Source organism: Centruroides vittatus, unplaced genomic scaffold (assembly GCF_030686945.1).
Source record: "Centruroides vittatus isolate TY-2023 unplaced genomic scaffold, ASM3068694v2 contig_738, whole genome shotgun sequence".
In the NCBI taxonomy this organism is placed as follows: domain Eukaryota; kingdom Metazoa; phylum Arthropoda; class Arachnida; order Scorpiones; family Buthidae; genus Centruroides; species Centruroides vittatus.
Genome location: NW_027122474.1, coordinates 278,763 through 300,511, shown reverse-complemented (window position 1 = coordinate 300,511; position 21,749 = coordinate 278,763). Strand labels below are relative to the sequence as shown.

The 21,749-nt window shown below is 36.4% G+C and overlaps 2 protein-coding genes across 2 annotated transcripts in view; one reads left to right on the top strand and one right to left on the bottom strand.

Moving 5' to 3' along the window:
* The window catches only part of LOC136980973 (transmembrane protein 50A), a 240,695-nt gene that overhangs the window by 207,966 nt on the left and 10,980 nt on the right, over window positions 1-21,749 (bottom strand). The gene's annotated exons all lie outside the window — the stretch shown is intronic.
* Window positions 1-21,749, top strand: part of Polr2H (DNA-directed RNA polymerases I, II, and III subunit Rpb8) — a 37,366-nt gene that overhangs the window by 12,777 nt on the left and 2,840 nt on the right. Inside the window, exons 2-3 of the mRNA XM_067277174.1 lie at window positions 13,397-13,480; window positions 20,728-20,902. Coding sequence (XP_067133275.1) covers window positions 13,397-13,480; window positions 20,728-20,902 — 259 coding nt within the window. The remainder of the gene's footprint in view (window positions 1-13,396; window positions 13,481-20,727; window positions 20,903-21,749) is intronic.

Sequence of the window (21,749 nt, the reverse complement as noted above, 5' to 3'; positions counted from 1 at the left end):
TATCGTCCAGCCCGTCATTGTCTTTATAGACTCGATTGTTTTCTTACTGACAATTGTTGATTCTCCAATTTGGCATTGAAGACTGTGTTTAATTTCACGAAGAAACTCGTTCGACAACCGAACGTTTACCTGCACAGGATTTTTATCTTGTTCTTTCTTTTATGTTTCTGACTCGTTAATTCTTTTTATTCTTTCTAATTTTCGAGCAACACGAAAACATTTTTAAAGTTAATATACTTCTCGTTTCAACATACTTCGTTACTGGAATGGCTTCCAGAAATCGAAAGGTCGCGATGATTCTAAAAATGTTTAATTATCTGCCCGATGACTCGTTTGTTAAATAAATTCTAAGAAGTTGTTAATGCGTTGCGAAAAAAAAAATTTTATGACTATCATCCTTGAAAAAATATGTAAGTTATAGGCGATTTCACTGACGGTTGCAGCTAATAGTCATACAAACCAAGCCCGAAATTTGCTATCGTAAACTGAAATTATATTCTAGTTTACGTAGATTTATCACTTCATAATTATTATTTTTTTTCAACATTGGTTCTAGAATGAAAAGAACCCGTAACATCTGGTACAACGTTGTACAAATTCATACCGTGCGGGTAATAATACCATTATTCCGGAAAAAGTTTCATTTGCTCATCACGAGCGATACGATCTACTCGATTGTTGTGCATATTAAAGAAGAAGAAAAAATTACTCTCGACCGTGACAAGAACAAAAACTAAATAGCTGAGGTTGCCTATTACTAGGAAGTGGAAGCGGTAATTGCGAGATAGTTTTTTTTTATCGCGCCCACTGAAAAATAACTTCCTAACACTGTGAGAATTGTCGAGTCCAGCCTCTGGTATAGCAAAGTATTGTGATGCCGAGAATTATAATGGCTTTTACTTTTTTTAAAAGTGCTCTAACTGGAATACGATGCTTTAACAAGGTGAACGAGAAATGATCCAATTGCACTTGTTTTCGTGAAAAATAAAACGTCACGAAATTACTATTTACGTATAAAATTATATATAAACAGTAATACAATGTTAATAAAACAGTAATGGTCGTGTCACATGTTCTGTTGGGCACTCGGAACATGTGGCAGTTTGTGTAAAGCCGAGGTTGTTGCTAGCTCAGCTTTTTATGTGATCGTCGCTGATTGATGATCCACAGTTATATTGTAATAAACAATTCTTAAAAGTATTCACCTTACGTAACAGTTTTGAACAGTTTGAGGATTGGTTCTTCATCTTTTTCTGTTATTGTTGAGATGACCTTTCTGACAAGACATGAAGAATGTCTTGACTGTTGTGGCTAATAGTCCATGGAGGATAAGTACTCGAGCGGTGACTTCGTTAAAGAATGTTACCCATCGTAGTAATCCATTAGGATGTCTATTTCTAAAATAGCTTTTTCGACAAGAATATCATTTAATATGTTATTAAGTTTTTTTTATAACTATTCGCTCAAAGAGGAATCGCGTACAAAATAAACTTCTCGATAGTGACATAAAAGGCGACGTTCCCTCGAAGTAATGTTAGAGAAAAGCGCTTTATGAAAAACATGATTAATTTCAATGTGTGTTTGCTCTTGTTTATGGTGAATGAAATCGAAACATTATGCCACATCCCAGTTCTGAGAACATTTTTGAATTTAAATATTACATTTTCAAAATAAGAAAACCTACTTTATAGATAACTTTAAATCATCCATCATTATTAAGCTTGACACTTTTTGTGAAGTTTTTGTGCCCATTTATTATTAATGATTTTCGTAATTGTCACGATTTATGTTCCGGCTAATTTCATGCTCGTCGTCATTCTGTATTTAAATCCATAAATTTATTTGCCGCTTTTTACTCCTGTACAGCTTACACGATGACCATTCACCCAAAAGACTTACAATAAGTTATTTCTTTCGAAAATGCTAACTTTTGAATACCGAAGAGGCACTTGTTAATTTCTATTACAGTGTGATCAAAAGTCTTCATAACACAGACTGAAGTACTTACGATGTATACGTGTTACCACAGATCATATTCTGAGATTTACAAGTGACTGCATAATAAAACAAATTCTTTACCTATGTACGGATACTTTTAAATTAACACACTAATTTGAAATTCTTAAGAATTTCGAGCTCTTGGCGTGGCGAATTAGAGCTTGAAGTCCTTATAAATTTAATATTAATTCAACAACCAGTAATTTTCTCCGAATCGTTTTTAATTTAATGCTATGAATACAAGAAGAAAGTTTATTGAAATTAAACTTAGAATTTTTGTTAATTTATCAAGAAGCTGAAGATCGATCGTTCCTGTATCTTCGTTCTTAACAAATGCTCGCACTGTATAATTACGAATTTATTAAAATAAGATAAAAGGTGATTGTGAAAAGATTGTTATCCAAATTAAATTTTTCGTTTCCATTTTATTTATCGTCATCATCGTCATCAACAAAAATTTCTTTTAATGTGAAATTTTAAATATTCTTAATATTGCTTACGGAACATTATAAATTATACGAGATTTACATATACCGAGTGGCATCGGTTGAATAACGATAAAGTTTGCTCATCGGATAACGAAATTTTATGCCGATTGTCGAAGGTTTTTTAAAATGATATTATCAGTTTAACGTTTATGAAAATTTCGGACTTGTCACAGAAACGTAATTATCGAATTTGAACGAGTGATTCCATGTTCAAAACCGGTTCTTCCAGGATTGATGGGTTTGCGTGCCATTTCGTCGTCTGTATCGGAATGTTGCACACGCAAACCGCTTTTAATTGCTAAATAAAATTTGCCACTTATTTATTTTTACTATATTTATTAACACCAATGAATATATTTAACACATTATCGCAGTAACCGATGTGATAAATATATATTTTTCCCGTTTTTTTTAAGCGTGCCAAAATTGATTTCGCGTGTTTCTTCTGACGTGTTCCCTCCCCGTGTGTAAAATGATTTTAATTTTTGTGTAGTATGTCTTTCTTTTTATTCCTCGCATTCGATTTAATTAATAAACCAGTAGTCGGGGAGAATTATTTAAGAAGAAACGTGTGAAAACTACAAAAGAATTATAATGAAAAAACCAGCGCGAAATCCCGAGTGTCTTTTCAACAATACCATCTATCAAAATTGATTCCACTTTAATGCTCCGTATGTGTGTGAAAGCACTGGATAGTCTCAGAGGTCTGAAAAATGGAATTAGGTTGTTCTTTAGATCCCGTATAGATTACATTTAATCGAGTTTTAAGAGACTCCATATCGAATTTGTCATTTTACCCCGTAGAAAAAAATAAAATTGTAAAATCGTTGGGCGCTCCCCATTCTGGAGTTATAAACCCAGTTTTGTATTCGTAATTAAATATACATAAACTGTTATCTTTAATCAACTTTTTGAATATTTCCCCCCTCCCCCGATATTTATAAAAGTTATAGTTATTTAATGGCTGTTTTCTGCACTTACGCTTCAGCTGCCATTTCTTATGCTCCAGTTCTCCTAGTCTAAAAATTAAAAAAGAAATACTGTATGTATATATATATATATATAATTATCGAAGTGAAAAAAGTCCGTCGCGGTTGCGACACATCAGATTAAAACTGTTGTAGAAATAATCGCAGTTTCTTATCCTTTACAGATAAAGTTGTAGATGATTTCTGGCGATAAGAGAGAAATCTGTTTTGATAAAGGTAGCGAGACGGCAAGACAGATGGAATGGCCTTGCTTGACAAAATGGCAAAATTTATTAAATTTAAAAATTTTTCCTTCGAAAATAAGTAAATAAATAAAAAAGAGGAAATTTTATTTTTCATTATTAAGTCTTCTTTTAAAGGTCATATTCCTCCTCTTTTTTTTATCGCTAGATATTTTTCTTGAAGGAAAATATAGCATTATGTTCGGTTTGGTATTCTAAACGCCGTACAAAATTGTCTTCATGTTTTGCATTTATTTCAATTATAGAGATTTATAACTGGCGATGTGCTCCGAATGGGAAAGATACTATCTTCGCTTCGTCCATACACAATATATTTTCCTTTTTAATTTTTGATCTTTTTCGGACATCCGCTCGAAATAATGGCGTTTTTAACAATCGTTTATCCACACAGCCATCTGAATTCACGTTGCTTCTAAGAATTTATGCAACGATCCAGATAGACCCTAAGCAGAATCATCCACTGGGGAGGGCCCAGATAAGAACCTGTTCTGTTAAAGCTATTGTTTATATAGATAGATGTAAATTGTTCAAATTATGTATGCCAATAAAATTGATAAATTGGCAGAAAAATAAGAGGAAAAAAAAAAATTACTTAACTTCTCTCTTACTTCAACTTATTCGGAAAGTTTTCGTTAATTAACTGCCGATACACCGTTTCGAGTCGGATTGGGCGTAACGAATTACGAATCGCTGTTCGTTTCGACTAGGAATCGGTTTTAATTGTGATTTTTCCGCGTGGAAAACCTTCGTACGATCACGCAATAATTTATCAGTTAATAATAATAATAATATATATTTAAAAAATTGCATTTTTAAACGATATTTACCGGTGCTTGAAAATGGTTGATTGGGAGATTAGTCGAGCGGATTATTTTCGCCATTTGTCACGTTTCGCTCGCAGTTTTTTTTTTTTTTCTCTATAGAAAATTTTTGTAAATTAAATAATTCGTAATCGTAAAATATAGATGATTTGAATTTCTCGACACGTTGCTAGATATATATACATATATTTTTTTCTATGCCAGATGTTGTTGTTGCATCATGTCGTACATTCTGTCTCTGATTTCTCAATCATATTCTCTCCATTGTCACCTTTAGTATTTTCTCCCTCGCGATTTGCACATCAGAATCAACTTTCCATCTGCGCCATTCTCCTTCGTCCGTTGGCGATGAATGAATGTTTTTCCCATTTCCTCTTCCCTTTTTATCTTTCTGTTATCATCTAACTCGTTTCTGAAACCGAATTTTTAAACCGTTTCGAAATATCGAGCAAATTTTAATCATTTCGTATCGATTCGCATTGTTTCTTTCACGTTAATGGCCAATATTATGTAATTATTATTATTATTATTATTATTATTATTATATTTTTTATTGTGCAATTTCTCATTAATTAATAATTAATGTAATCGAAACCGAACGGATCCTTGTAAATTGGTAGCAAAGATCATAAACTCGATCTTTATTATTACGAAATTTTCTTTTTGATTTCTTCACTACTCTGTTGATATATTAAAATAAGTTGAACTTTATAAAGCATTTGAATTAGAAAATATTCTGATTTTTTAAAAATTTATTCACTGAATTTGCTCAATAAACATTTCATCTGATTAATTTTCAGTTTCCTATTATTATTATTGATTTATTTTAAATATATATATATATATTTAATGTTTTAGTTTCAATTTTATCATTGTTTTCAAGTTTCTTTAATTTTTCTTCTTTTTTTTTACTATTGCCAACATTTTTCAGTGAAAATCTGAAACTTTTCTGGTTTTTAAGTCAAATTTTTATGGGGTATTTTCTAAATTAATAGAACTTTCACTAATTACTTTTAAGACCCCTTTTTTGTTAACTTTTACTGTTTTCTTCGGAACCTTCCATTTTTTTTTTTTTTTTTTTCGCTCCGAAACATTATCATCCATTCCGAAACTTCTATTAAATACAGCAGACAATTATTGACAATTTAGAAAAATCGCTAAAAGATCGACCGATTTTTAGGAAGCTTCGTTAATTTTTGCCAGAATTTTACTTAATTTTTTTTCAACTAGATTAATTGTACATCTTTTTAAATATCTTGTATTTTTTTTCTTTAATTTAGGATTATTTAACGCTAAATTTTTATCGCGTGTTTCCAATATTTTAATAATAATTTATTTCTAATTAATACATCATTTTTTTCTACAGGATTGGCTTTTTTTTTCCTTCTTCTTTCAGTATCTTAATCCGAGAATTGACTCGACAAAACTAATACTATTATCATTGATTTTAATTTTCTTGAATCGGGAACTGATCGTCATTCGCTTTCTTCAGCAGAAACTATCAGAATCCGGTTGAAAAATAAATAAAATTTTTAAAAATCATCATTATTATGGATATAAATCACTCTTATCTCTTATTAAAAACGAACAGAGTGGGGGTGAAACAATAATAACTTTTCGAAATAATCTGTTATTGTTTAGCCAATAGATTTTTATACCTAATAACCTTAATCACGACTCGATTGTTTCATCCTCGAGCTATGAAACGTCTCCTTTCCTATAAAAATAGCAGTCGGAATACTAAAAGTCAAAAGGCCACCTCCCGCCAGCCAATCATTGAGAAATAAATCTAAAAAACTGTAGCTTCGGCCGTTCGCGACACGCTGTTCTCTGTTGCATACTAACCGGAGGATGTAGTTACTCGTTCTCATAATCTACCATCGCCACCTTGTTAACTGCGCGAGTCGAAGGGAAGGCTCTAAAACGGGGGCCACCCGTTTAAAATAAATATTACTCATTCTCGATACCCGGTTTAGAAACGGGGGAGGATTTTTCTCGCCTTATCTCGCATTAACACCATTTGCCATCGACCTTTGCGGTCGCTGTAGTCGTTAACGCATTTCGGAGGTAGTGCGAGCGCCTCTTGACATTTTATGCCTTCAAACGCCTCCAGAGATAAAATAACCAGTAAAATACTCTAATAAAATTGTATGTTAGATTTTTTTACGCGAGAATCTAACGCTGTTTTTACATAATTAAGGTTTTATAAAATATCCGAAGGTTAGAACACCTGACGAACGACGCCAAGTTTCCCACTAATTAATTTGTTACTATCCAATAAATTCTTTGAATTTTGATGGTTATTTTATTATTATTATTATTTTTTTTTTTTAACTACTGCAATGCTTCCTGGTCCAGATAGTTGGAATTCTCGAGAATGTTTCGGATGTTTGACAAATAATTACATTTTATTCAAATAGTCTTTCTGGGAAATACTACGTCGGCATTTTCTCCCTTCTGTCCTTTAAGCTCAGTAAAAAAAAAAAAAAAAAGGAAAAGAAAGATGGGTAGGGAAAAAAACATTTTAAATACTCCATTAGGAATTATTGAGTAATAATAGATCTCGAGCAATTTGTTTCGGTGCCTGTTAGTAGCATCATCAATTGTTTAAATTGATGGATTTGCGATTAAACCGGTCTAAGTAAGACACGATGGCTTTTATTACATGTATTACTTTGTCTCGGAAGTGTTTTTTTTTATTTTGTAGCGATGACTTTATTGTTTTTTTATATATATATATATTTTTTTTCGACCTCCAATTACACGAGTTTGATGACATCACCAATTTGAATCATTTAGTTTGAAAAAAAGAAAGAAAATAATAATTAAAGGAACGTTGATTGCGCGAGTAATTGTTATGGGAGGGAGCCCGAAAAGGTCACTTTCGTGCGAAAGTTTCTGAATTTTAGTGCGATTTTTTTTTATTTTTAAAAGGTTTTTAGGAAATTAAATGTGGAATTTTTTTTGTTGATTATTCTGAAAATTATTATTATTATAATTATTATTATTTTCGCGCTTAAGCTGTACGTGTTACGAGATTTTCACTTGTGTGCGGTAACGTACATTTTTCCTTCTTTTAAAAAAAAAGAAAAAAAAAAGTAAGTTTTTAAGCTGTTAAATTATTTATTGAAATTTAATGAGCTCCAACTGTATTTTTAGAATAGGATTTTGCGGTCTTTTTTATAGTTCTACCCTTCAGCAAACCTTGTCATTTCGATTTTGTCTTTATTTTCTGAAGTGTAAGTACTTAGTATTCAAGTTTGATTCGTTTATAACCCTGTAATAATTGCGGTCTTCTTTACGTTTATTCGTTCCGAGAATTTAGTATGACGATCTCGATGATAATTTCAATGCGTTTTAAAAGTCACCGGGAGATCACCGCTAAACTGATGTTCAAAGTATCGAACTGTGAGATTTCCGTAGGCATCTTGAGTTTATAAATGGAACAAGGTTTTTATCTCGACGCTTATTTGTAAGGACGTCGTGACCGCATGATTAGAAATGTGTCGTGGGAGTTACGTGGGTATTTAAAGCTTAGAAACGAAGCTTAAACCTTTTAACTTCTGAGGTTCGTGGCCTTTATAACTTAGCATTGAATGGGTTTCCACGACCCACGGTCATTTTAAGTGTAAAAAAATACAAGGGGGGACCGAACCCCGAGTAGAACCTGTCGAATAATTTAGTTTACTCGAATTTAGAAGTGTTTCACTCGTCTTCTAAGTTGGAAATGGAGCATTTCCGACGATCCCGAAGTTTAGAAAGATCTCCGGTACGGTCTCATAGGTCTATTCTCAGTTTGTAGTATAAAGTAGGAGCTATATCTTATCGTCTCTTTCAAATTCAGCAAGGTGTCCGTTTCACAAGTCGGTGGATTTTGGAGCCTATCCAGGAAAGAAACTGACCTTCGGTCCCCGTGCGGGAGTGAACACTGACCTACCTGGTACCGATTGGCAAACAGATTTGCACCATTCAGATTATTACCCTTATTATCTAAATGCCTGTTATATTAAAATTAAATGTCACTTATTCCCTATTTTTTTTATTTAGTTAATCCTCCGGCTTGGCAAAAAAACGCCCTCGGCTAATTCGTACTTTTTAGTGCGCGTCATAATGCTTTATAACACAAAAACGGGAGTTAAAAAGTAGAATACAGTAGATTCGTTCGACAATTTTATCCTTTAGTAATTGCATTTCTTTTTAATTGAAAATCTTAATGTTCTCTTTGGGATTACCAGAGCTTAAACTGTATAATAAAGCCATTTAAAACGAAAGGAAGCTTTCTGCAATTGTCTTTGATTTAGGAAATTTAGCATTTTAATCATGTTAAAAGGCCGGAAAGACAAAATTCCTGCCACTTTACTGAATAAATAGAAATGTATGATACAGATTACTTACGCATCTATTTATTTTTTCTTCGATTTAAAGTTATTTTTCGCCTCTCTTCGCGAAAACAAAAAATGGCATTGAAATTTATAACAGTTCCATTACCTGGTAGAAAATGAATTATCGTTCCCTTTTTTAAAAGTAATTTTGAATATTCCCAAATATTTTGCGCGTATCTTACATTCAGTTTTATATAGGCCTATAATTTAATTCCTTTTGTGCTTAGTAGTATTAGTTTACAAACTTAGAATACGTTTAGTTTAATTGTTTTTTAGCTCTACGGAATCGCTAATTCGATAAATACGCTTAGATTCCAGCTTAAATCTAATTAAAGTCGACCATTCGATATAGTGTAACTAATGCGGTCGAGGTTGAGAGGCGCGCGTAAAAGTCGCCGACAATATCGCAAATTACCGACAAAACAACTCAGAATTAATCATCCCCGTAAATTACGCCGTTCATAAATTATTTTCGCTTCTCTTCCATCGAAAAATTTCCCTAAATTCGGACGCAATTGGTTCGAAATTAGGGGAAATTCCCTAAACCCGTCTCTGCTGGCATTCGTTTCCGAAAGGTCACACGAGAGAATTGTTTTCGATTTTTAATTCTACCCGATCGGATCAATATAAAACGAAATTAATGCCGTCCGATCAGACAAACGGACAGCCTCGACGAAGTTTTGCCGGACATTAATTAAAATTTCTGTCTTTTGAAGTATCGAGTCGATAGCGAAAGGTTCGTAACTTTAAGAGAAAGGGAAATACGGATGAGGTTAAGTGTTACTTTATAACGAAGAAAAATATATTCCTTTCGAACGAATTTCCTACGCCGTCACGGCCAAGGATACGAGCGTACGCAATGAATTATTTGCTAGAGAATTGTTGAGAAAAATGTTCAGACCGCAAAGAATAACGAAGCTCAGCAGGTGTTACAAGGTGACATTCAGAAAAGCTGCGATATAAATTACCTCGGAAATAGCCGATGTGTGTGATGAGACGGTACGAGATAAAGTAATTACCTAGAGGACGATTAAAAAAAATTACACAATCCGAGTAATTAAGTGAAGAATTTTATGCTATAAGTAGACGTTTTTAACCGTTTGTTCGCGAGTAATTCACGAACGGAGGAGAAGAGGGAGGGGGGAAAACATGTAAAGTTTCGTTGAGGTCATTCGTACGATATGCAAATTTCCGAAGAAGTTGCGCAAGAGGAAATTCCGAGGGTTTACGAACAATTTGAAGTACGGTACGTGTTGGCATTATATGTTCTGTAGTGTTGGCGAGATCGTCCCGCCATCTGGCGAGTGAATTGGATACAAAGGAGGAGCGGTTGTCGTTGCGCAAGTCCACACCTCGTCTCCAATTAAGATGATTTGTTCTTAACGCCGCTTAGTAAAATTATTCGATTGTTCGGGTTTTAATTCTTAACCTTCCAAGCGGTTAGTCAATTCCAATCATTACGTTCGGTTTTTCGCTTGGATTCTGGAATTTGCTTTTTTACGGTTTTTTTCTTATGTATAAATATTTAAACTAATCTAATTCTGTGCGTACGCATATAAATAAGGAGCTAAAACACCTGTGTGTTTTCTAATGACGGCAGAAACTTGTGGGAAATACAGGTGTATCTACTGTATTTAATTATTTAGTCAGTTAAATGAGTGAAAGAGGTGTAACGCACTCCGCAGTTTTCTTACTCGAGTAATTCTCGAATCTCTTTTATAAGTCTAATTTTATTTAACTCGAAACACTGTCTACAATTTCTTTTAAATCCCTTCGAGGGAATTAAGTTTAGAATTTCAAATCGCTCGAAAGGAGGATGTTTGCGTAACGTTTCGAACATCGTACAGATTTTTATCATTATCATTCGCTACTACCATAAATTTTTTCTTTTAATTTTATAAGTTTTCTGTCCTTCCTCCGAACCAGATTTTACGTCCTTTTGTGGGTCAGTGGTTTCGATAACGAATCGAAAATAGAAAAATATATAGCCCAGAGGTTTTTGGGGGAAGGTAATTACGCGTAGAAGAGCGACGCGTGGAACCTCCCTCCCCTCCAACGGGTGACGTCGGTTTTTTTCTTTTTTTTTTTTCCTTTTCTAATTCATTTTTCCACTCCCGTCTCCTCAAGGTTACGCGTTCTCCAGCTGTGTAATTAAAGATCCTGTTGTCAACTTGTAACGTTTCTTCGGTAGTTTCTTCGAATCGGCGAAGGCCGCGTAGTCAGCGTTGCGTGCAATTTTGCCACGTAAAACGGCGTGTGGTATTATTACCCCTTCCACCAAAGGAATTAACAGTTCGTAAGATGGTTCCTCCAAGACTAGCTTTTCCGGCCAGGTTATCGTCCGTACGAAAAAAGGCTCGTAAACTGCGCCGTAACGCGTAGAAGTGACATGAGAGTCGAATAAATAGTTGTAGAAACTCGTTTCTTTTATTGCTTGTCACCTTCAGGTAGAGTTTAAAAGCACGAGGATTTATTAACGCTTAATTTTTTCCCCTTCAAAACTTTTTCGTCGTACTAGTAGGCCTAATTCTCTTTAATTTATGCATCGTTCCAGTATATTACACATTGTGTGTTTTGTAAGGTGTGATAATTGAACAGTTCATTGTCAAAGTATAGTTTTAAATGAGCATATACTGCAGGAAAATTGTGTAATCGATTGATAATGTGATTTATAGAGGGCGATATATATATGCTTCCTGTTCGTAAATAGCAACGTATGTGCATAATGTAAATTCTAATAGGATTCAATTCTGTCGAAACAATTAAGTCGGATAGCAATCGAGAAGTTTGATTCTGGCTCAACAGTTGGGCCGTATAAAAGTGGAACATAGTTATAACGAGAAGTTTGTTCTAAATAAGGTTAGATAAGTTATCTGTGTTTCCTACAAATAATTTTTCTCTTCGCGTACGTTGTCTTGTTTTGCCTCTAGTGCATGTTTAATGATACGAATTATTTTTCTGTGTAGTTTTTCTCGCCTTGTTTTTTTCGGGGGGGACATATATATATAGTGAAGTGTGTCAACCGTCACCTATCATTTACCTCTTTTTTTTCCTGTGTCCAAACGGGCAATTAAAACTTAGCGCGGGTTGTTAGTGCTTGTTTCCGGATACGGGACCCGTTTAAAAATAATTACCGCGATCCAAAATTAAACGCGATCGAGGCAAAATATGTTTTTCTCGTGTTAGTTACACGTACTTCGGAAACGGATTACGGAGAGCGGAAATGATTTATTCCCTATATAGTATCGGCGAGTCAGAAGAAGGATCTAGGGTTATAGTTAAGTTTTCGATAACAGTCGGTTGTCAAAATAAACAACCTCACCCTTTCCTGTGTCGAGCATCCGGTCGGAATGCGCGGTATAAAAATGCCGAGGGGTTCGTCTGTCGTTTGCACTAGAAAAGATGTCCACTTCTCATCGTCGGTATTTGGCTTGGCTGCATTGCAGCTGTGTAGAGTCGTGCTGCGGCAGTTGTGACCTTTACTCGGTGAGTGAGATTTCTTTCCTGCGTATCCTGGCAGTACACAAACTGCCGATCGACCGGCTACGGCGGATGCACGTGGCACGAGAAAGGCTCATATATATAAATATATATATGTTTTTTTTTTTTCTTTACGACTTCCCAGAAAAAATTCCTTCCTTACCCGTCCGACATAGAAAAAAATTTCCGTTCATCCTACCACCTCTCTCCGAGCCGAAACGTAGTTGGCAATCGAGTTTTGTAGTTGGGAAACGTATCCTCAGGATCCGCAACAGAACGGGGGACGTTTCTTGTGCTCTGTCTCGCATCTATTGAGTTTGCGCGGTCGCAGTTTTCCTCGACTGCTTCGTAAGTATGATAATAAAGTAGTGCGATGTTCGTTTCGCGGCTACGTTGGAGGCGGCGGTGATGTTGTTTGTTTAGAAATTCGGAAACATTTCCCAGTCGAATTGCCACGTTCCGGACTTCGTCCTTCTGCGAAAACACACCTACAAAAAAAAATTTTCCCCCTATATCTCTCTTCCCCCTTCGAGAAGCGCAGTCTGCTCGATCCTGCGTTAGAATCGAATGTGCTCCGGTAATTTATGGCCTTTGAAAATAATTATCATGAGCTAGGCTAAAATATGATAAACGGGAATCGTTAATTTGTATTTTGTATTCGTTCAGCTTCCCAAGAGATTATTGTATCAAAGGGAGGACTTAGCATTTTTCCTTTGTTCTCTCCTCTCTGTCAGTTTTTTTACCTGTTGTGCGAGAGACCAATCATAAAAAATCTATCCGAAAACATGAATATTTAATGCAAGGTTGTGTTTAGCGTATGTCGATAAAGGAGAAACTGTAATAAATTTATATATTTATATACAAATATACTTATATAACTCGCATACTGCGGATATCGGGTCGCGAAGTCTTTAATTATATATTAAACTGTTAAAATAAAACTTATTTTCATATAAGCGAATACTAATTTTGATTTTTTTTCCTTTTTTCCCCCAGTGAGTCGTCTACAATGCGAAAGCGAATCGTTCAAAATGGATTTAATTCTGGATATTAACATCCAGCTTTATCCCATGGATCTCGGTAAGTGAGAATTTTATTTATTTATCGATAAATAAAAGTTTAACTCGTGATTAACTGTCGTTACCGACCGAAGTGACAGACGTTGGCATTTCTTTACAAAAGTATAATAGTAATTATAAAAGAATAATGCAACTCTGTCGGAACAGAAAAAAGAGAAGTTTTTTCTTCTTCTTCTTTTCTTTTAGGCGAATGGAAATAAATTAAAATTTACTTTAAATTAATTACTGTAGTAGTTGATAACGCGATTAAGTTCGTAATAATACTTTAAATCTGAGTTAATTGGAAAGATAAAAGTGATGCGACTTCTATACGACCGTTAAGTAATCTCACAAATAATGATAAATGATACACGTGATGGAGCTATAAACAGTGTGAGGGCATAAATTTCGCGTGGTTCTTCGAAAATATTGGGGGGGGAATGAAGAACGACGAAACCGGAGTATATTTCTTTCGGGTCTTTTTATTTTATTTTATTATTATTTTTTTAATTTCGTGCTACAGAGAAGCGGGGTATCTGATTTAATTTCAGTGTTCGTACCTTAAAAGTACTGTACATCAAGACCAAGGCTCGGAAAAATAGTTTAAAATAATTTAATGCTGTAAATATAGAAACAGGATGTCTTTACAATGAATAGCCATAGATATAAATTTCCTATCCTTCGAACGAGTGAAATTGATACGAATTATGATTAGATAGGAGGGCATAAATTTATTTCTTAGGAAATTTCTAAGTAAGGGATTAGGTAGAGAAATAGATAACGAAATATCAATTTCGTTTGTTTCTTATTTTTTATTTTTGGAAACTTTAAAGAAAAGGGTATTATACAGAAGGGCGTAAATATTTATTTCTATGCAGCCTAACAAATAAGTGTATGAGTTAAATGCCGTTGCTATAAATAATGACGGATGGTGAAAGGTAAACAAAATATTTGCGATATATATACGTAGGTTGCTATTGATGTCGATGATTAGAGAACTTTTCGATAAAAATAGGAGGAAAATTTTAAAATTGCCGTATTATTTATTGATTTTTAATGCCGTTATAGAAATTCAGATTGAAATTTTCCGGAGATTAAATATATATATATATATATATTTTTTTTTTTTTTATTTTAAAATATTCGGGAAGAGAAGATTTAATCGCATCTCGTGTAATTCGATTCCTCTTTTGTATTTTACACGATTCGGTTGGTAAGTTGACCCGAATTCTCGTGTTTTGTTACTCAATAGGAAAATTTCCCGTCTTTCGTTTCGCCGCTTTTTTCTCGAATTCTCTCGAGATTCGAGAGGGGGGAGAGAAATTCGGGGAGTTGCTAGGGGGACGAAAGTTAATTTTTCACGTTTAATGATGTGTATTTTGTTTTAACAATGCTTATTTAAAATAACGATAGTGTGTTGTGTCCCTCCCCCGTTCTGTTTTTAACGAAATCGGGCGAAGAAAGTCGACTTACTCGAAAATTTATCTCCCGGGATGCTGGCGTATTCCTCTAAACGTGTCGATCGATAATAATTTGCTGATTTATATTCCGTAATAGGAATATCCCATCTGTTTCTACGCCGGGAGAAATTTCGATTGCGTCATTGGGTGGGGTTCGAATACTGTCCCCGTCTTGTATGTGCGGCCGAGGCGTCAAAATAACTCGATAGAATTTTTAGAATGGCGATTAAGAGGGAACGCCCCGGTCGGCGTATCGAAAATTAAAACATCTAACACCGTGACGAAGGGGGAAATTCCCCCCTTTCCTTGTGGGGAAACCACGTGATGTCCTGCGTATCTTTTATTTTAAATTTACTCTGGAAGTCCTTGATCGGCTACCTTTTTTAAATATAGAAATTGTAGAAAAATTCGATGATTCACTGTTTGCGATTTTGGTGCTGATTACCGGGAATTCCCGATGATCAAACATCCGTTAGCTGGAGGAAAATTCCCTTTCGCGTTGCTCCTTTCTTCTTCTGACATTCCGTAGATGGGATTGTTTTTTATTTTATTTTATCTTTTGCTCTCACGTGTTCCGGTGCGCCTCGATACCCCTCGATCGTCTTTCTTTCCGTAAGTAACACGCATTTGATACTTTATTATTTAATGGCACGTTATCGCGTTAAGCATTTTGCTCGTTCGAAATATGCGGAAGTGAACGTTCGGTTGCTAATTTTATTTATCTTTTTTTCTTAATTACTACAAGATGGTGGACTGGCGGGGGTAATTAAAAATTAAGGAATTTAATCTTTCGAAAGTGAAACCGTTTTTTTTAAATTTTAATTTCGATAGTTAAACGCTTTTATCCGAGTTTATCGCTTTTATTCCCCAATTCGATGCTTATCGGCCGTGAGTTACATAAGCGCGATAAGATAAGCAGTGGGAGGATAAATTAGGAAAAATCGTACGTAATTGCAGAAACATCCCGAAATTGCGAGACAGCCGGGAGCTGGGATGGACTAATCATTTTGGTTCATCCTAAACTGTCAGGGGTGACGAAGATCTCGTAACCTTCTATTCCGCCGTTTTAAGTTATTTAGATGACGATCCGTGATAATTCGAATTTTATGTTTCAATTCGTGCCTTCCGCTAATGCCGTTTATAATTACTTGTTTATAAACACTTTATTGGAATTTCTCGCCGTGACCATTAATGAAAAAATTCTGTCCCGATATTAATAAATCAGAGGTCGGAATTTTTGTAGGATTTATGCTCGTTCTCGTTAGAATATATGCTTTTTTTTCCGTAAAAATTAGGCAGCTTTATGCTTATCTTACCGAAAATTAGTACGTATACCCCTTGGAAATCTGTCATTTCTCCTACATTCTTGTTTACAATCGAACTGACGCTTTCTTCTTCTTTACATATTTTAATATAAAGTAAAATTAATGATTATAAACTTTAATCTCTTCATTGCAATAGAATTTTATTAGCAGAAGTATTATTATATTGTCCTGTGGGGAGGGGAGAAAACGGAGAAGAACAGGCAGTTAGTATGTAAGTACAGTATTGGAAGAAAGATTGACATTTAGAATTGAATGGCCTTGATATTTCATAAATCTCTACTTTTGTATCGAAAGTAGAATACAACAATAACGAATTAACTTATATAACTGTGCACGAAGTTTAATTACGAAATTCAAACGTAATGAATTTTAAATTTAATACCTCGGCGAAAGCTAGGAAAGACAATTAATTTGACTCTTCCGTAAAAGATTACCGAGTATTAAGTTTGCTGCGGGTTTCCTTTTTTTTTTCTTTTTTTTCTTGTAATTAGACTTTGACTCGATTCTCTCTTATAATTGTTTTTTCCTTCTTCTAATTATTAAGTCGTTAAAGAGCGTATCGTAAATTCGTATTGTAAGAAATCGCGCTCTACTCTAATTACTTACCAGTTTTGTGCGGTATTTATCCGAATTTCGTTAATTGTTACAAACCAGGAGGGGAAAAAAGAGTTGGGGATGAAAAATTTCTTTTTGGTAAAAATACCCACGCAGTTATTTACGTTCCCCGTGTTGACAACCGCTAAAAAGTCCCGAAAGTCAACCTTGGTACGGTAACGTGTTCTTTTGTGGAAAGATTTCGCGTAATTCGATCCATTTATAAAAAAAGAAAAATCTAGATTTGTGTATTTGCATATGGGTTTTAAAAGGAAGAGAGTTCTTCCCCGGTTTCTTGGAAAGGGGGAGAAACGGGGGATGGAAAGAAAATTTGTGATGAACGAGCCTACCCTCCGTTTGTTTACCCGCTTTTTAAGAACCCTGTGGCAATTTCCGGGAGAGGAATGCGCGATACGCCAAGGTAAAAATAGGTCCCGTATTAGAAAACGTAAAGGGCAGATGCGTAATTCGCACCGGACAAAGGAGAAGATCCGCGGACGGATGGAAATATCTTGGTTTTTCCAATTGGTCGGGAGCCGCGTGGTCCTCTACTGCAATGACGACCTTCCGGCCTTGAGCATCCCATTCCGCAGGAACGACGTCAGCTCGGCCGATCGATTCCTTGCAGAAACTGGAACAGGTAACTGCGAGGTAAATGGAATCGTCCTTGGAAAATTAGCCCTGACCTTCTGCGTTGCTTCTCTCCCGATCTCTCGGGTTCCTCCTTTTTTTTTGACGTTTCCGGGTAATAAAAAAATGGCCGCCGTGTGACGTCTTGATCGTTTCCTGCCCTACTTTCGAACATTCGATTTCGGAACGTACCGAAGCTTTTTTTTTTTTTCCTGTTTTTAATCGCTCGAATCTCTGATTTTGTATAATCTCACCCGTAAAAGGAACCGGGAAAGTTTATTTACCGAAGGAACGAGCCGAAATTTATTCTGCGCGATATTAATTACGTAGATTAATAGCCACGTGCTGGGAATGTATCCGGCGATCGATGATACAATCCGTGATTTTGCCCGGTTTTTTCATTATTCGACGCATCGGAGAAGAATAAAATCACAAATGATATTAACAAAATTAATTTCCTTGCGAAGAAGCCGTAAAAAAGAAAGGTCGAAGAAACGAATAGACTTACTTTTATAGGTAACGTAATTAAATTCCGCTGGGTTCGAGTGCGTAGAAACTTGCGTAAATTGTAATTATTTTTGCGTTTTTTTTTTATTCGCATTCCTTTTCGAATATTTATTATTATTTTTTATTAATTTGGTTGATATTTAAGGAATTTATCAAACGATTCGAATGTTTTATCGCCAAAGCTATCTCCAGTGTGTTAAATATGCTCTGACGTTACGATTATCGGACCCGATAATAAGTGACTTTCTGTCCGATTTTCCAGGATTATTTTCGGGTTTCTTCGACCACTCGGAAGTTGCAACGACGAGTTTAGGGAGTCGGTCCTTCCGGTTGTTTCGTCGCCGTTTCGCTCTCTTACACCCCAGTCTCGGGAGCCGTTCGTTAAAAATTGATTAGTCTGGTATTAGGAATGATAGGAAAAGTAGCGTGTGGGTCACGAGACGGAGATTATCGCCGGCGATAAAAGTTATCCGATGACCTAGCTGATAGAAAAGTACTAATTTGGAGATGACGCTGCTTCGGCCAAATCGCCGTCACGATAAGCTGAAATTTCTCGTTGTATCTAACCGCAAACCTAAACATAGAACTTCGCTATTTAGAAATTACTTCGAGCCACTGAAGTGTGTTTTTCTCGCCCCCCTCTCTCTCTCTCCGCTTTCGGATTATATTACGTAATAAAATAAAATTCAAGTAAATAAATAGAAGAGATATTAGCAAACGTCGACTCGTGTAAAATTTGTTTACTCGCCGCCTTGGATCGCTGGCAAAATTTGGAAATAATCGTGAAGTTACGATCGTTTTAAAGTTGATTAAGTCGGATCCGGGAAGAGTTTTTAGAAAAGTTTGTGGCTCCTCGAATATTTTAGGAGTCGGGTTTGCTTCTTTCGTGTAAAGTCCTTCCAGTGTAAGAGATGCGACGTGTAACATCCTAAAAGTTATTTCATTTTATATGTATATATAGTCCCGCGTATGCTTTTTTAAAAAAAAAAAAAAAATACATTAGCTTAAATTTTGAATAGAGACTCGTGTAAACCCGGTATTGTAAAACGGTTAGAAGTAGGTTTATCGCTTCCTGTCGGTAATTAATTCAACGAAAATAAGAATGGAGTTGAGAGATGAAAAATGCTTTTGTCGTTCTCCAGACATTCCCGGCACGATTTTTCATTCTTTTATTCGAAAATTTCACTTCTAAGCGGAACGAATTCTTCTTTTTTTTTTCTTTCTCTCTCGCGCTTCCGGTTGTGGCAATCGGAAAATGAAAATTGGATGTAATTGCGGAAAAGAGCTTTTATTGTTTACATAAACATAAATTCAGCCGTATTTATAGCTATTATTGGAAGAAAAATCGTTAATTTCAATGTACTCCGGGGCCATATCGCGTAATATCTAAAAAAAAGAAAATTACAAAATACCCCCTCGCGGAAATTTTACATTTCTCGAAACAATATCCAGTGTTATCGGATATTTAAAAGTGTTCTATCGCCGATAGTTAGTTATTAGATCGATCGATGCGATTTATGGGAGATTTAATGGTTTTCATCTCCAACCGATCGGAACGATGGAGTCGGATTCTGGAAAACCCGCGAAAAATTCTCTTAGGGAAATGACGTTAACACCTAGGGAAACCGTTTGGATTTCCTGCGAAAGGTCGAAGGCGTTTCTGTCGGAGATAAAAGAATGACGCGGAGAGTGGATAGAACAGCTTGGATGGATGTGGGTAGACTCGACCTTTTCAAATTCTAACATCGATTGCGGCGGATGACGAAACAGCTTTCGTTGTCAGATAAGATTCTTTTATAAAACATACATTTATAAAATAACATGTTAAAAAAAGATAAATCTTTATCTCGCACGTAATAACGTTATGCCGAATAGTTTTACCGTTCGTGCTCTTCTCGAGTCGCTAAATATAGTCGACGGGTGTGAAGATTAATATCGAGTCGATCTTCCGGGTGACGTTGTGACGATCGGGGCGGTGGAAGATCGTTCGGGGGACGAAGAATCGAGTAAATTCTTTCTCCCGTCCGTCACATCCGTGGAAGAGCTGTTACCGCCCCCTTCCTTCCGCGGCTACTGATAATTGTTCGTTGTATTGTTTCGCCATTATCAGTTGTCACTTTGACCCACTCCCGATATATATATCCAGCCATTAAGGCGATATTGGACACTTTACGGAACGTCGGCCCGGACGGATTAACCACTCGTTGGATTTGTGTGGAGGGGAGGTGTATTTGCGGTGTTTACCGACGGAAGGAGTTGGTTTCGATCGAGTTTTGCAAGTTGTTTGTCGTCCGTCGTGTCGTGTTTACGCCGACGATCGGTATTTACGGGGTGTTGCGAAACGGAAACACCCCGTCGACACGTTGGGTCTTTACGGAAAGCGTCGGCTCCGAAAATAGCCGTAGACGAATTAAATTTAAAAACTGTTGACAGGTACGACAATGGACGTCTCGTGACACTCAGACCTTGGAACGGGATAATCGTTGACCCCACTTCTGAGTGAATACCTATTATCTCCGCTGACAATAGCTTGTGATATAGGCGACCTCTGTACGGTTTTGTCGGAATGGCCCAATTTTTGTTAAGTGGATGTGGGTGCGTAGTCGACCACGAAGAGTAAACTTCGGAAAGGTTAAAATAACGTTGTTAAGGAAATTTCCCTTTCGTGGATCGGATCGGAAAGCTCCTTTCTGGAGGCGAGATGCGGGTCGGAGGATATCGGCAGGTAAAATGCTGACCTTTACTTTTTACAGGTGACAAATTTCGTTTGGTGATCGCGTCCACCCTACGCGAGGACGGATATCCGGACGACGGTGAGTGGAATCCTGTGGAGACGGGAGCATCCAGGGCCGATAGTTTCGAGTACGTTATGTACGGCAAGATTTATCGCATAGAAGGCGACGACGGAGCCGGAGAGACTACCCGACTGTGAGTATAATTTCGCTGCTGGTTCAGTTTTGCCCTCTTTTTTTTTTCTTTCTCTCTCTCTCTCCAGGGGCGACTAAGCGAGAGATGCGACTGTGCCTGGGTTTAACTGAGTACCACTCTGAGTTCACATCGGTAGTGTTAAAGAAACGAGTGTGAACACAGCTGGTGGTATCTCAGTTGGATCGCGGGTGAAATCGGCAACTCGTCCTCGGTCCGTTAGGAAACGGAAGGCTCCGGATCGTAATCTCGTTACTTATGCGACTTCAGTTACCTCGTTTCCTATTAAGAAGACTGGAGAGGTTCGCTTTGACGGGCGATTCCGGTCGACGTCATCGAACAAAGTAGAGCTGCCGAGCTATTTTAGGAGCAGAAAGGATTCTGTCAGCGATCCAATTGTGTCGTTCGCCAATACAGTATGTGTGTCTGCACAAAAGGAAAGACTGGAAGTGCGATAGGGACGGGCGCTGGTATTTTTGTCCCTTTCTTCTATCCCACACGTGTTTACCTAGTATTTCTGTTACCACATCGCCCCGGCCATCACTTTTTTCCCCATTCTCCCCCGATGAAATTTTAGAAAAATCGGAAAAAAGTTAATTTTCCCTTTTTCCCCTCAACTTTCGATCCGTCTGGCAATAGAAAAATGTGCGCGGGCTCGAAACTTCCCCCTGTATTCGTTGTCAAAACAAATCGAACTGTTTTTCATATCGATGTCTGGTTTCAAAGACGACGTAGCTACGTCGTCTTTTCGACGTCGGTCTAGCGGGGTGTGACATGGGTTTGTTGCAGCGTTACCATTGCGTCCTCGTGTATTTTCGGACCGCCTTCCGTGGCCCGGCCGTCGTGTGCT